General features: G+C 46.4%; 1 protein-coding gene across 4 annotated transcripts in view; it reads right to left on the bottom strand.

The window, feature by feature from the left end:
* KCNMB3 (potassium calcium-activated channel subfamily M regulatory beta subunit 3) overlaps positions 1–15,055 on the bottom strand; it is a 148,819-nt gene that overhangs the window by 41,198 nt on the left and 92,566 nt on the right. The window contains exon 1 of one of the 4 annotated variants that reach the window (XM_073674950.1): positions 5,854–6,265. The exons of the other annotated variants lie outside the window; for them this stretch is intronic. Within the exon in view, the coding sequence (XP_073531051.1) occupies positions 5,854–5,963 (110 nt within the window). The 5' untranslated portion in view covers positions 5,964–6,265. Of the gene's footprint in view, positions 1–5,853; positions 6,266–15,055 lie in introns of those variants that run through there. 4 annotated transcript variants of the gene reach the window in all.

Here is a 15,055-nt window from a genome sequence, read left to right on the forward strand (position 1 = left end):
TCCTCAATATATTCGGACATCGACCGGGTCTCAGCAGCGGATAATGGATAAATACGCCCACGGGGAGGAGTAGTACCGGGTAACAAGTCGATAGGGCAGTCGTATGGTCTATGAGGGGGTAGTGTCTCTGCTTCCTTTTTATTAAAGACATCAGCATAAGACCAATAAGGAATCGGAAGTCCAGGTAGATTAGCTGGGGTAGGAGAAGGACGGACGGGATGGACGGGAACCAGACAGGTCTTATGGCAGTCCTGTCCCCAGCGAAGGACTTCTCCGGTCTGCCAGTCAAGCACGGGTGCATGTCTCTGGAGCCAAGGTAGACCTAGCAAGAGGGCATGAGAGAGTCCAGGCAGAACATGAAAGGAGATACTCTCAGAATGCAGCATTCCCACCTGCAGAGTAATGGATTCGGTGATGAGTTGGATGGGGCGTGGTAAGAGGCCCCCATCCACGGCAGCAACAGACAAGGGTACAGCCAGAGGTTTGGTGGGGATGCGGTATTTCTCTACCAGGGACTGTGAAATAAGATTCCCGGCTGCTCCAGAGTCCAGTTGGGCTAGTTCGAAATAACGGTTCTCCCCGCAGACGATTGAAACTGACAGCAGCAGAGATGGAGAGGATTTATTCTTGTCTAGGTCGACCTCTCTGAGCGAACCTAGACACAGGCGTTTCCCGACCTCTCTGGGCAGGCACGGATCCGGTGCTCCTTACTGCCACAGTAGAAGCAGCTCCCCTCGGCACGGCGTAAGTCCTGACGGGTTTTGACCATCTTGGTCTGGTCGACCTGCATAGGCTCAGGAGAGTGTACCTGGGGAGAGACGGAGGGAGTGACGGGTTTCTGAAAAGTAGGAGCTAGACGTGGAAACCTCCTCTCACGGGTGACCTCTTTGGCACGCTCCTGGAACCGTAGGTCAATCCGGGTGGCAAGAGATATTAGGTCATCGAGAGTGGTAGGAACGTCCCGACCGGCAAGTTCATCTTCAATACGGCCGGACAGACCCTCCCAGAAGACGGATACCAGAGCGTAGTTATCCCAGGCCAGCTCCGAGGCAAGGGTACGGAACCGCATGGCATATTGGCCCACGGTGAGACTTCCCTGACGGAGGCGTAGCAGAGATGATGCGGATGAGGTCTTCCGTCCGGGTTCGTCGAAGACTTTCCGGAAAGCCGTGAGGAAGGCAGGCAAGTCGGACACCAGGGGGTCTCCTCTCTCCCATAGAGGATTTAGCCAGGCCAGGGCCTCCCCGGTGAGATGGGACATGATGAAGGCAATTTTGGCCCGGTCGGAGTTAAACTGGTGGGACAATAGTTCAAAGTGCAGGGTGCACTGATTAATGAAGCCCCGAGCCTGGGCGGAGTCGCCTCCGAAGCGAGGAGGTGCAGAAAGCCGGGGTCCGGGGTAAGATACCATGGTATTGGTGGGCAGCGGAGCTGCCGGGTTGCAAGTCATGGCACTGGCGGTGGTTGCTGGTGGAGCAGTCAGAGTGTCCAGGCGAGAATTGACATTCCGCAGGTGACCCAGGATGGACTCCTGTTGGGACCTCTGACGGGACAGTTCATGACAGAGGTCCGAGAGCGAGGGAGCTTGGGTGCCACCGGGTTCCATGGCCCGAGCAAACTGTAACGGGTCTGGGAGGCGGAACCTCTGAGCTACTATACAAGGGGGCGGTCCTTGTAAGGGAGCGGGTGGCGACCAGGCAGGCAGTCACAGCAGGTGACCGGGACAGTCTCTGGAAGAACGGGCAGGAGATCACGACAAGTGACTGGGGCAGTCTCTGGGTGAACGGGCAGATGGTCACGGCAAGTGACCGGGACAGTCTCTGGAAGAACGGGCAGGAGATCACGGCAAGTGACTGGGGCAGTCTCTGGGTGAACGGGCAGATGGTCACGGCAAGTGACCGGGGCAGTCTCTGGGTGAACGGGCAGATGGTCACGGCAAGTGACCGGGACAGTCTCTGGAAGAACGGGCAGATGGTCACGGCAAGTGACCGGGGCAGTCTCTGGGTAAAGGGTTGGTATGACCTGTGGCGGCTGATGGTAGACTTGAGCTCCCAGGTGAGCAGGCGAGAGTCTCTGGATAAACGGGTGGTCACAGCATGTGACGGCGGAGCCTCCAGGAAGACCAACAGACAGGCGGCAGAAGAGCGCTCCCAGATGAGCGGGCGAGAGTCTCTGGATAAGCGGGTGGTCACAGCACGTGACAGCAGAGCCTCCAGGTAGGCTAACGGACAGGCAGCAGATGAGCGCTCCCAGGTGAGCGGACAGGAGTCACTGGACAGGCAGGTGGTCACAGCACGTGACGGCGGAGCCTCCAGGTAGGCTAGCAGACAGGTAGCAGATGTGCGCTCCCAGGTGAGCGGGCAAGCTGGTCCATAGACAGACTGACAGGAGTTGGAAGGCAGACCGTCGGACCTCAGGCAAGCAGGCAGGTAGCTGAAGTGCGCTCCCAGGTGAGCGGGCAAGCTGGTCCTTAGACAGACTGACAGGAGTTGTAAGGCAGACCGTCGGACCTCAGGCTAGCAGGCAGGTAGCGGAATATCAGGCAGGAATAAGTCAGCAAGCTGGCAGGAATCTGGCAGGTATCTGGCAGGTAACTGGCAACGGGACCTGAGGGCTGAAGCAGAGTAGTGAACAGTGCAACAACATTGCTCGGGCACTTCCATTTTGGAGGAGGTGCCTTATATATGGTGAAGTCCTCCGGCCATTGGCCGGGTACTCCTTAGGACGGCGCGCGCGGCCCCTTTAAGAGGGAGGGAGAGCGCGCGCGCCCTAAGCACAGTGGCCGGGAAGGAGCGCGCGCTGCCAGCAGAGCGGGAGGAGGACGCCGGGCACGGAGCAGGGAGGTGAGGGGAACAGCGTCCCTGCCTAGCAGAGGGCAGGGACGCCGGCGCTACAGTTCTTAAAGAGAGAGCCTTTACAAACTGTTTCATAAGTCAGAATGTAATATGGAGGGGTGGAAAAATGATTTTATCCAGAGTGACAAGCAGCTGATATACTACATTCTTCCAGCGTGGTGTAAATGATGGTCAACAAGGCTCTCCTTGTAATGATTTTAACGGAACCTGTCAGTTGATTCTTGCTGACCAATACATGGGTAGCATGAATCGAATCAGAGCCTGCCTGCAAAATTGTGACCAGGTTTGTTGTTCTCTGAAATGATCAATCCTTTCAGAGAAAAATTAAAGATCCTGCCGTAATATTTGCCTTACATTGGATGCATATGTCAGAAGGACTCAGTGTATGCCACCAACAGAGGGCTGGAGTGCATCTAACTGTATAATCCTACAGTGTAATACAGTGCCCATACAACCCTTTTTCCTCTCTTGGCACAGGCATCCTTCGACCATCCAAACATGAGCATAGACTTCCTGCCACCCTGAGACTTCAGCTGCTTTAAGAATGGTGAAACAAGGCACAGGGCAGCATTTCCAATAGAAAACTTTAGTTTAGTGAGAACTTGGGACAGAAAGGAGAAAGAGTGATTGCTTTTACTGACAACACATTGATGAGTGCCATTTTTCATTTTGGTGCAACCCAATCTTTGGATCTAACATCCTGCCTTACCCCCTACTCAGACTCTGCACAACTGTGTGCTTTGTGAACATGACCGATCCGCATGGCAAACTCTCTGGAACATCAGTGCATGTCCCTAAACAGCCAATACCACTGCTCCCAATACATTTACTGACTATAGCTCTTTGAACAAGGTACTGATGTCCAGGAGCACCCGTGCATGTAGATGGAGCAGAAGTCTTTTTTGTCTGTGGAGTTTTTAAAATGGTGTTCTATCTGCAGACTTCTATTCACACTACCCAAGCCATACAGGTGTCCAGAGAGAGTGCAGCCCCTTTGTCCCAGGCAACGACTCCTGTACCAGCCACTGCTTCCCTTGATTTTATCAACACTTTGTGTCATGACCTCTATGCTAAGACAGTGCAGAACCTGGCATGGCCGTCCACCCTGTCAGCACCAGGCACAAAAGCTGCAAACATCCTGCTTAATCCACCCAGCTACACAACTCACCACATCCTCCTCCCACAGTTACCGACATTGGTATTGGCCACTTCATAGCCCTGACAGACAGGCAGCCACAGGAATTGTCTGATTGTCCTGAGTCTCGAGAAGTGAAGCTCCTTATAAGTGCCTATACATGGACAGCGATATGATGTAGTTTCCTAATGTATCCATTGGAGGCTCTAATTGTGAAAAAAGTAGACGCTTAACAAATATTTGTTTTTACCGGCCTTAGTTTTTGCACTCTATAAAACTGGGACGTGGCCCCCCTTTTTGGGCTGCACATTTTGTTTATATAGCTTTCCATGGGCAGGTGTCTGAACAGTCAACTTTGGTTCCTGCTGTGCCCTCATCAATTTTGACATCTGATGACACATAGTCAGGTGGACTACAAGTTACGGACTGTTCCGGCTGGTTACACCTAGTCGTGGTGGGATGACGTTTATGCTTTTTTGATCAAAATTTTGTTAACTACCCTATGTTATTTACATGTACTATTACTATTTACTTACTACAGGGTATTTGTTCATTTTGTTTTTATCTTAGGTTTTGACAATTATATGGATTAGTGTATCCGACCTTACTATACCATACTTTTTTTTCAGTATACCAGCCAGACAGGGGTCAGAAGGATAGTCTTTTGGCCTCCCTTCGGCAATAGAAGCCTAAGGACACATTTAGTATATACGTCATGAGCTTCTCTTGTCAAACATCACAAACATAATAAGCATAGGGCCTAATACTGTGCAGATTTTTTAATACTCAAATTTTATAAATAAAAGTGAGCCTAAAGATTAATACCAATGATATATGCTACATATTTAAAATATAGTCGTAAAAATACCTAAGCTTGTGAAAATAATTGCATTGACCAACACTAGATCTTCCCTTATAATGAGTGAATACAGACTCAGAATAGGCTCATTTGAAAAAGGCCACAAGGGAAAATATGTAACTGAATATGCAATTGGGTAATTGCTTTAGTAAAGCAATAATGAATAATAATGAGCTCTTAATATTAGCGTAAGTTTAGAAATTTCTCACTTTTACTAGTAGAAAGTATATCACAAAAGTGAGTACACCCCTCACATTTTTGTAAATATTTAATTATATATCTTACCTGAGGGTAAAGGTGCTGGACTGACCAAGCATGTCTCCAGACCTAAACCCTATTAAGCATCTGTGGGGCATCCTCAAAAAGAAGGTGGAGGAGCGCAAGGTCTCCAACATCCACCAGCTGTGTGATGTCGTCATGGAGGAGTGGAAGAGGATTCCAGTGGAAACCTGTGACGCTCTAGTGACCTCCATGCCCAAGAAATAAAGCAGTGCTTGAAAATAATGGTGGCCACACAAAATATTGACACTTTGGGCACAATTTGTTCATTTTCACTTAGGGGTGTCCTCACTTTTCTTGCCAGCGGATTAGACATTAAATGCTGTGTGGTGAGTTATTTAAAGGGCACACCAAATTGACACTGTTATACAAGCTGTACACTGACTACTTTACATTGTATCAAAGTGTCATATCTTCAGTGTTGTCCCATGAAAAAATATATAACATATTTACAAAAATGTGAGGGGTGTACTCACTTTTGTGATATACTGCATGTGTATTTGCTACAAATTAGGTTTTGTCAAATAATAGATAATTAAAAAATGTAAACAAAATTTTCTGTTACTTCTAAGTACACAATACAGATTATAATCTAATACCCAAGAAACCTGCCATTTCACTCATCTACTCGGTTTCATTCTACGCTATAGTAATAAGAATGCTAGTTTTAGAATGTTCGATCTATAGATACCGTGGTAAATCCCAAATACACAAGCACCTCTCACCTCATGTATCGTCTGCGGCGCCTCCCTTGTAGAGTAATCTGGATGGGCACACTGAATGACTGCCTCTGTGCCACTGGTGCCAACCACATCTGTTCTCTGAACAATGCCATCAAAACAGAGAAAGCAACACGTACAAGTAGCTAAATCCATGTCCTGACCTTCAGTTCTGCGTAATTCCCATTGCAGCTCCAACATGTGAACCACCAGAGACTTCTGCATGTACTAACCAGCTCCCATCCTAGCACATCTCAGATTAATATTCTTTAGCATGAATGTATAAAGTAGATTAACAACCTCCTTGGTGCCAAAGAAGAGTTTGTCTCTTGTGAAGTTATCATCAGATCTAATTAATGCTTGTGTCATTCGAAAGCATATTTTATCACTTGGGTCCTTCTACATCAACCATTGCCATGTTTCTATAGAAACACTTATTCCACTGGGAAGTTTTCGTGTCTCAAGAGCTGAGTGCAAACTATAAGGGAAGGAGCTGACGTCTTCTACAGCTGGCTGATGTACCGGGCCATAGAAATCACCTGCGTCTTTATGCCAGAGCATCAGTTCTGGACAACATATATAATTAGGGAGAAACTCATAGGTAATTTTAGAATAAACTAGAGCAAAATTATCACAAACCTAGGAAAACAGATGCATGGTAAAGAGGTAACACCGAGATGGCAATGTATTCATACATTTCTAGAACAATACAAAGCAGAGCTCTGAGAAAACATGCTGCAGGATTGCTTCATGAAAAATACAAGTAATTACTAGAACAGCCCCGACAGGAGAGCCGACAGCACCTTTCTAATATCTGACAGCTTAAGGCGAGACTATAATTAAATAGCAAGACACCAGCTCAGGGCAGAAATCCAAGTTTTTTGTGTTCTCAAAAATGTTGTGCTCGCTAGGTTCATCTTAGTAAATACCATTTTTTGTGAACCCGAGTATTGCGTCTGCCAGGTTTTCCCACCAATAGCATCTTCACACAAGGTGACCAATAGAGCCAATGCCTCTCCCTTGTATATTTTGGTAGTCACACCCCTGGGAATTTCCTGCTTAGTGCAGAAAATTCCAGTCCTCCTGTAGAAATACTGGCCAAAGAAATTTTCCACTTGCAACAAGGTGCTACACAATGAGCACAAATGCAAACAATACAATGTGTGTACTGGTCTCCTTGAGATGACACAGAAGAGTGATCCTGGCTTTACTTTGAGGCTTCCTTTTGCTCTCTAGATAAGAAGATAACACTGAGAAAAAATATTGAATATATCGCTCACCGTGCAATGAATGATGAAATCTGTCCTTTATGTGCGATGGGTGACGTTTCAAATACTGCAGACCGCCAGAAAATATGTCCAAGAAAAATAGTTCATCGGCACATCCAAAAAATAGATAAAATCTTCACATTTTATACCATATACAGGTGCATCTCACTAAATTAGAATATCATCAAAAAGTTAATTTATTTCAGTTCTTCAATACAAAAAGTGAAACTCATGTATTATATAGAGTCATTACAAACAGAGGGATCTATTTCAAGTGTTTATTTCTGTTAATGTTGATGATTATGGCTTACAGCCAATGAAAACACAAAAGTCATTATCTCAGTAAATTAGAATACTTTATAACAGCTTGAAATTTTTTTTTAAAATCCGAAATGTTGGCCTAAAGAAATGTATGTTCAGTAAATGCACTCCATACTTGGTCGGGGCTGCGTTTGCATCAATTACTGCATCAATGCGGCATGGCATGGAGGCGATCAGCCTGTGGTACTGCTGAGGTGTTATGGAAGCCCAGGTTGCTTTGATAGCAGCCTTAAGCTTGTCTGCATTGTTGGGTCTGGTGTCTTTCGTCTTCCTCTTGACAATACCCCATAGATTCTATATGGGGTTAAGGTCAGACAAGTTTGCTGGCCAATCAAACACAGTGATACTGTTGTTTTTAAACCAGGAATTGGTACTTTTGGTAGTGTGGACAGGTGCCAAGTCCTGCTGGAGAATGAAATTTCCATCTCCAAAAAGCTTGTCGGCAGAGGGAAGCATGAAGTGCTCTAAAATTTCGTGGTAAACAGCTGCGCTGACTTTGGTCTTGATAAAACACAGTGGACCTACACCAGCAGATGACATGGCTCCCCAAACCATCACTGATTGTGGAAGCTTCACATTAGACCTCAAGCAGCTTGGATTGTTTGACTCTCCACTCTTCCTCCAGACTCTGGGACCTTGATTTCCAAATGAAAATTGGAACTCTGGGACCTTGTAGAGTTTGTCAATGACTGCCTTCTGGACATCTATCAAGTCAGATAACCACCCTTTGTTTCCTGTCACTGAGCCAGTTCTTAACCCATTTACATATATTTTCCCCTATCCCCATTCTTCTCATTTTATGTTCAACCTTTTGTGTGGAACCGTATATAAAGCTTTTGAAAAGTCCATATACACAACATCCACTGCATTTCCTTGGTCCAGTCCGGGACTTGCCTCCTCATAAAAGCTAATCAGATTAGTTTGACAGGAACGGTCCCTCGTAAACCCATGTTGATATTGGGTCATGAAGTTATTCTTCTTCAGATACTCTAGTATAGCATCTCTTAGGAAACCCTCCAGGATTTTACCCACAGTAGAGGTTAAGCTTACTGGCGTATAATTTCCAAGTTCGGTTTTTGCCGCCTTTTTGAATATTGGCACCACAATTGCTATACGCCAGTCCTGTGGTACAGATCCTGTTATTATGGAATCTTTAAAGATTAAAAATAATGGTCTGTCTATGACGTTACTTAATTCCTGCAGTACTCGCGGGTGTATCCCATCCGGGCCCGGGGATTTGTCAACTTTAGTGATTTTCCTGCTGGGTTAAGCAAGTGACATTTAATGGAGAATTTTTGTCATCACTAATCATGTTTTCTGTCATGCCATTTTCTTGTGTAAATACTGTTGAAAAAAAATCATTTAGCATATTGGCTTTTTCCTCATCCTCATCCACCATTTCACCCAGACTATTTTTAAGGGGGTCAACACTAATCATTTTTTAGTTTTTTACTATTTATGTAGTTAAAGAATATTTTGGGATTATTTTTACTTTCTCTGGCAATGAGTCTCTCTGTCTCAATCTTTGCTGCCTTGATTTGGTTTTTACTTAATTTTCTGTATTTATTTAATGCCTCATCCCTACCTACTTGCTTTAGTTCTCTAAATGCTTTTTTTTGTCACTTATTGCACCCCTTACAGCTCTATTTAGCCATAGTGGTTTCCTCCTATTTCTAGCATGTTTATTCCCATAGGGTATATATTGTGCACAGGTCCTATTCAGGATGCTAATAAATGTCTACCATTTGCTTTGTGTAGTTTTATGTCTCAGGATATCATCCCAGTTTATTGCACTAAGATCATCTCTCAACCGTTGGAAATTTGCCTTCCTGAAGTTTAGTGTCCTTGTAACCCCTCTACAACACATGTTCTTATTAAAGGATAAATGAAAACTTATTATTTTGTGATCACTATTACCCAAGTGACCCCCAACTCGTATATTTGATATGCGGTCTGGCCTGTTGGCTAATATTAGGTCTAGCAGTGCCCCCCTTCTTGTTGTGTCCTGAACCAGTTGTGAAAGGTAATGGTCTCTCATAGTTGTCAAAAACCTATTACCTTTGCTTGAACTACAGGTTTCTGTTCCCCAATGTATTTCAGGGTGGTTGAAGTCCCCCATAATATTGACTTCTCCTGGAGTCGCTGCTTCATCTATTTGCTTTATGAGGATATTCTCCGCTGTTTCCATTATTTTTGGAGACTTATAACAAACCCCTAGCAGTAATTTATTATTTTTTCCCCCTCCCCTTATCTCCATTTATATGGATACACCTAAATTAAATGGGAATGGTTCGTGATATCAACTTCCTGTTTGTGGCACATTAGTATATGGGAGGGGGAAAACTTTTCAAGATGAGTGGTGAACATGACAGCCATTTTGAAGTCGACCATTTTGGATCCAACTTTATTTTTTTCAATTGGAAGAGGGTCATGTGACACATCAAACTTATTGAGAATTTCATAAGAAAAACAATGATGTGCTTGGTTTTAACGTAACTTTATTCTTTCATGAGTTTTTTACAAGTTTATGACCACTTATAAAATGTGTTCAAAGTGCTGCCCATTGTGTTGGATTGTCAATGCAACCCTCTTCTCCCACTCTTGACACACTGATAGCAACACCGCAGAAGAAATGCTAGCACAGGCTTCCAGTATCCGTTGTTTCAGATGCTGCACTCCGACATGGCCCGGGTTTCGACCAACGACAAGAGGTAGATATGCCCACGGGGTGGAGTGGCACTGGGTACTAGGTAGATAGGCCATATGATTGCCCTATGAGGTGGCAGTGTCTCTGCTTCCTTCTTGTCAAAGACATCTGCATAGGACCAGTAAGGTGCCGGTAGACCAGGTAAATTAGCCGGAGAAGAAGGAGGTCGAGCCGGGCGAACTGGAACCAGGCAGGTCTCATTGCAATCCTGCCCCCAACGGAGCACCTCACCGGATCGCCAATTCAGAATGGGTTCATGTCTCTGTAGCCAGGGTAGACCTAGCAAAAGGGAGTGAGAGAGTCCGGATAGCACATGGAAGGAGATTCTCTCCGAGTGCAGCATTTCCACCTGAAGGGTTACAGGTTCTGTGACGAGCAAGATGGTCACCGGAAGGAGTCTTCAATCCACGGAAGCGACTGCCAATGGTTCAGCCAGAGATTTGGTGGGAATCTGATACTTCTCTTCAAGGGACTGAGAAATGAGATTCCCAGCGGCTCCGGAACCAGGTGGGCGGTTTCAAAGAAGCGGTTCTCTCCACAGGAAATTGAAATGGATAAAGTCAAGAACGGAGAGGATTTACTCTTGCCTAGGACAACCTCTCCGAGCGGTCCTAGACACTGGAGTTTCCCGGCTTCACCAGACAGGAACGGATCAGATGCTCCTTACTACTACAGTAGAAACAGCTCCCCTCGGTTTCTTGGCGAGACTTGACCATCTTGGTCTGGTCAATCGGCATGGGTTCGGGCGAGCGTGCCCGGGGAGTTGCTGGTTGGGAGGCAGGTTTCTGGAAAACAGGAGCAAGACGAGGAAATCTTCTCTCCCAGGTAGTCTCCCTAGCTCGTTCCAGGAAACGGATGTCAATCCGGGTAGCTAGTGACACCAGGTCATCCAGGGTGGTAGGAATGTCCCGGCTGGCTAGCTCGTCCTTAATCCGTCCGGAAAGACCCTCCCAGAAGGTGGATACCAGGGCCTCATTGTTCCAGGCAAGCTCAGAAGGGAGGGTATGGCATACTGGCCCACGGTGAGACTCCGTTGGCAGAGACGGAGCAATGAGGAGGCAGTAGAAGTCCTTCTTCCGGGCTCATCGAAGACTCTCCGGAAGGCAGTGAGGAAAGCCGGAAGATCGGACACCAGGGAATCCCCTCTCTCCCATAGAGGGTTTAGCCATGCCAATACTTCCCCGGTGAGGTGAGACATGATGAACGCCACCTTGGCCCGGTCGGAGGGAAACTGATGTGCCAGTAGTTCAAAGTGCAGCATGTACTGGTTCATAAAACCCCGACATAAGACGGGGTCACCCCCGAAAGGAGGAGGCGCAGAGAGCCGGGGTCCAGAGTAGGATGCCGTGGCACTGGTAGGCAGAGACGCCGCCGGAGCGGGTGTCGCTCGGCTCGAGGCGGACACAGGTGGGACGGACAGCGTGTCCAGGCGAGAGTTGACAGACCGCAGGTAGGTCAGGATAGTTTCCTGTTGGGATCTCTGACGAGAAACCTCCTGGTACAGGTCAGACAGCGAACTAGCCTGGGGGCCACCGGGTTCCATGGCCCATGCAAACTGTTATGGATCCGGGTGGTGGAACCTCTGTGCTGCGGTGCAAGGAGGGACCAGAGGGGCGTAACTAGTTATCAACTCGGACTGACCAAGGTCGCACGGCAGCTCAATCGACTCAGTGAACCAGGGAAGGACCGAGCAGAGGGACCAGGTGCTACTCTGGGCCAGTCCTTGTATGAGAGCAGGTGACTCCCACGGGTCAGAAGGCAGGGACTGACTGGTACAGCAGATGAGCAGGGCAGGCAGGCTGACGGGTGATCCGGGTAGATGGACTGGCAGACACCACGGGTGACTGGCAGGAGCCTCCAGGTAGACTGGCTGGTAGGCACGGCACGTAACTGGTACGTTCTCCGGGTAGGCAGGCAAGCCTGGCCTATAGACAGACTGGCGGGTTTGGACCGTAGGCAGACCGTCGGGCTGGAGAGTGTATTTGGCTGGTGGAGACAGGTAGTCAGGCTGGCGGACTGGACTGGTAGTCAGGCTGGCAGACTGGACTGGTAGTCAGACTAGCAGCGGGACCTGAGGGCTGAAGCAGAGTTTAGAACACAGAGCTACAACCTTGCACAGGCACCTCCATTTTGGAGGAGGTGCCCTTTATATGAGAAGTCCTCCGGCCATTGGCCGGAGACTCCTTGGGACGGCGCGCGGCCCCTTTAAGGGGGGGGGGCGCGCGTGCGCGCCCTAAGCACAGTGCCCGGAAAGCTGTGCGTGCTGGCAGCAGCAGCAGCAGGAGAGCCGGAAGATGCGGGGCCAGGAGCGCGGCGATAAGGGGGACAGCGTCTCTGCCTGTCAGGGGGCAGAGACGCCGATGCTACAAATCATATGTGGTATCTATCAAAATATCTATCTTATCTATCAAAATATGAAATCAATTAACCTTATAAGTAAACACCATAAAAAGAAAAAAAAATTGAAGCCTCAGAATTGCAATGTTTCCGCCATCGCAACAGCAAAAAAAAAATGCAATAAGAAACAATCAAATCGTCGTATATACCCCAAAATCGGATCAAAAACATCAGCTAGCCACGCAAAAAACAAGCCTTCACATAACTCCATTGACGTGTCAAAACAAGCAAAACATTTTTTTTTTTACAAATTTACAAAAGTTTTTTTCACAACCTAAATTAAAAAAATATACAGTTCTGAAAAATCATATTGCTAACCAAATTTTACAGCACAATGAATGCTGTAAGAACAAAACCCAAAAACATAAGTTCGAAATTGCAGTTTTTTGTGCAACTTCTCCGAACTTGGATTTTTTTTACTGTTTTCCAGTATATTCGTAAAATAAATGGTGCCATTCAAAACTACATCTCGTCCCATGAAAAATGAGCCCTCATAAAGCTACAGCGATAGAATAAAAAAGTGAGGATTCTTGAAAGAAGAGGAAGAAGAAAATGAAAGTGCAAAAATGAAGAATTGCCTGATCGGAACTGGGTGAAAGGGAACTTGACAGGTGATACAAGCTGACCAAACTGCGGGCAGCATGTATCGGGCCCTTGCTGTACAATCTCAACCATGTATGTTTGACTCTAAAATGCTGTGGCGTTTCAGAGAAAAACACACTTTTAATAGCCATCGGGACCAAGCCGCATGGGTGACTAGTAGTGTTGAGCGAGCGTGCTCGGTTGACCCTTTCACCGAGCAAGCTCGGGTGCTGCCCAAGTATTTTCGTTGTGCTCGGCATCTATGCTCAAGCCGCCGCAGCTGTTAGACAGCTGTGACACATGCAGGGATTGCCTAACAGGCAATCTCTGCATGTGTCACAGGTATCTAACAGCCGCGACACATGCAGCCGCAGCTGCTTGAGCATAGATGCCGAGCACACCGAAAATACTCAGGCAGCACCTGAGCGTGCTCGGTGAAAGGGTTAACTGAGCACACTCGTGCAACACTAGTGACTAGTCGTACAAGCAGGTCCCCGGCTGCTTTTCCCCACCGGATAATAGTGACGCTCGTATAGGCAGAGACCTGTCAGTTAATGTCAGCGGGCGGGAAGACGCTGCCGGGGACCCGCCTGTACAACTAGTCACCGATATGGCTCGTTCCCCGGTGGCTATTAAAAGTATATTTTTCTCTGAAACGCCACAGAGTTTTAGAGTTAAACATACATGGCTGTGATCGTACAGCCAGTGTCTTAATACATGCTGCCCACAGTTTTGGGCAGCATCTATCACCTGTCAGGTTCTATTTAATATTTTCTTATCAACTTACAGGTTACATTTTTTTTTTCTTACAGCACAGCATTTTTTAAAAACACTGCAAAAACTGTGTTTTTCCTAAAAATCATTGCTCTAGATCATGGCTATTTTCACCATCCATAAGATGGATTTGCTGCTTGTATTTGAAATTCGATTTCTTAGCTTATGCATCTAAAAACACCAATGTTGAATGAAGATGATTTTCGTCTACCTCTAAACCCAAGTGATGGTGATATTTTATGTAATGTCAACTTTTTTTTCCTCTTCAATTGGATAAAAGAGGGTCAACTGACAAAAAAATCCCAGTAAGTCAAAACATTGAGAAATGAACTGTGATTGCTATATATACAGTACAGACCAAAAGTTTGGACACACCTTCTCATTTAAAGATTTTTCTGTATTTTCATGACTATGAAAATTGTACATTCACACTGAAGGCATCAAAACTATGAATTAACACATGTGGAATTATATACTTAAAAAAGTGTGACACAACTGAAAATATGTCTTATATTCTAGGTTCTTCAAAGTAGCCACCTTTTGCTTTGATGACTGCTTTGCACACTCTTGGCATTCTCTTGATGAGCTTCAAGAGGTAGTCACCGGAAATGGTCTTCCAACATTTTGAAGTCGACCATTTTGGATCCAACTTTATTTTTTTCAATTGGAAGAGGGTCATGTGACACATCAAACTTATTGAGAATTTCATAAGAAAAACAATGATGTGCTTGGTTTTAACGTAACTTTATTCTTTCATGAGTTTTTTACAAGTTTATGACCACTTATAAAATGTGTTCAAAGTGCTGCCCATTGTGTTGGATTGTCAATGCAACCCTCTTCTCCCACTCTTGACACACTGATAGCAACACCGCAGAAGAAATGCTAGCACAGGCTTCCAGTATCCGTTGTTTCAGATGCTGCACTCCGACATGGCCCGGGTTTCGGCCAACGACAAGAGGTAGATATGCCCACGGGGTGGAGTGGCACTGGGTACTAGGTAGATAGGCCATATGATTGCCCTATGAGGTGGCAGTGTCTCTGCTTCCTTCTTGTCAAAGACATCTGCATAGGACCAGTAAGGTGCCGGTAGACCAGGTAAATTAGCCGGAGAAGAAGGAGGTCGAGCCGGGCGAACTGGAACCAGGCAGGTCTCATTGCA

This window comes from Phyllobates terribilis, unplaced genomic scaffold (genome assembly GCF_046119375.1).
Source record: "Phyllobates terribilis strain yellow unplaced genomic scaffold, ASM4611937v1 Scaffold_3__8_contigs__length_932513732, whole genome shotgun sequence".
NCBI classification, from domain to species: Eukaryota; Metazoa; Chordata; class Amphibia; order Anura; family Dendrobatidae; genus Phyllobates; species Phyllobates terribilis.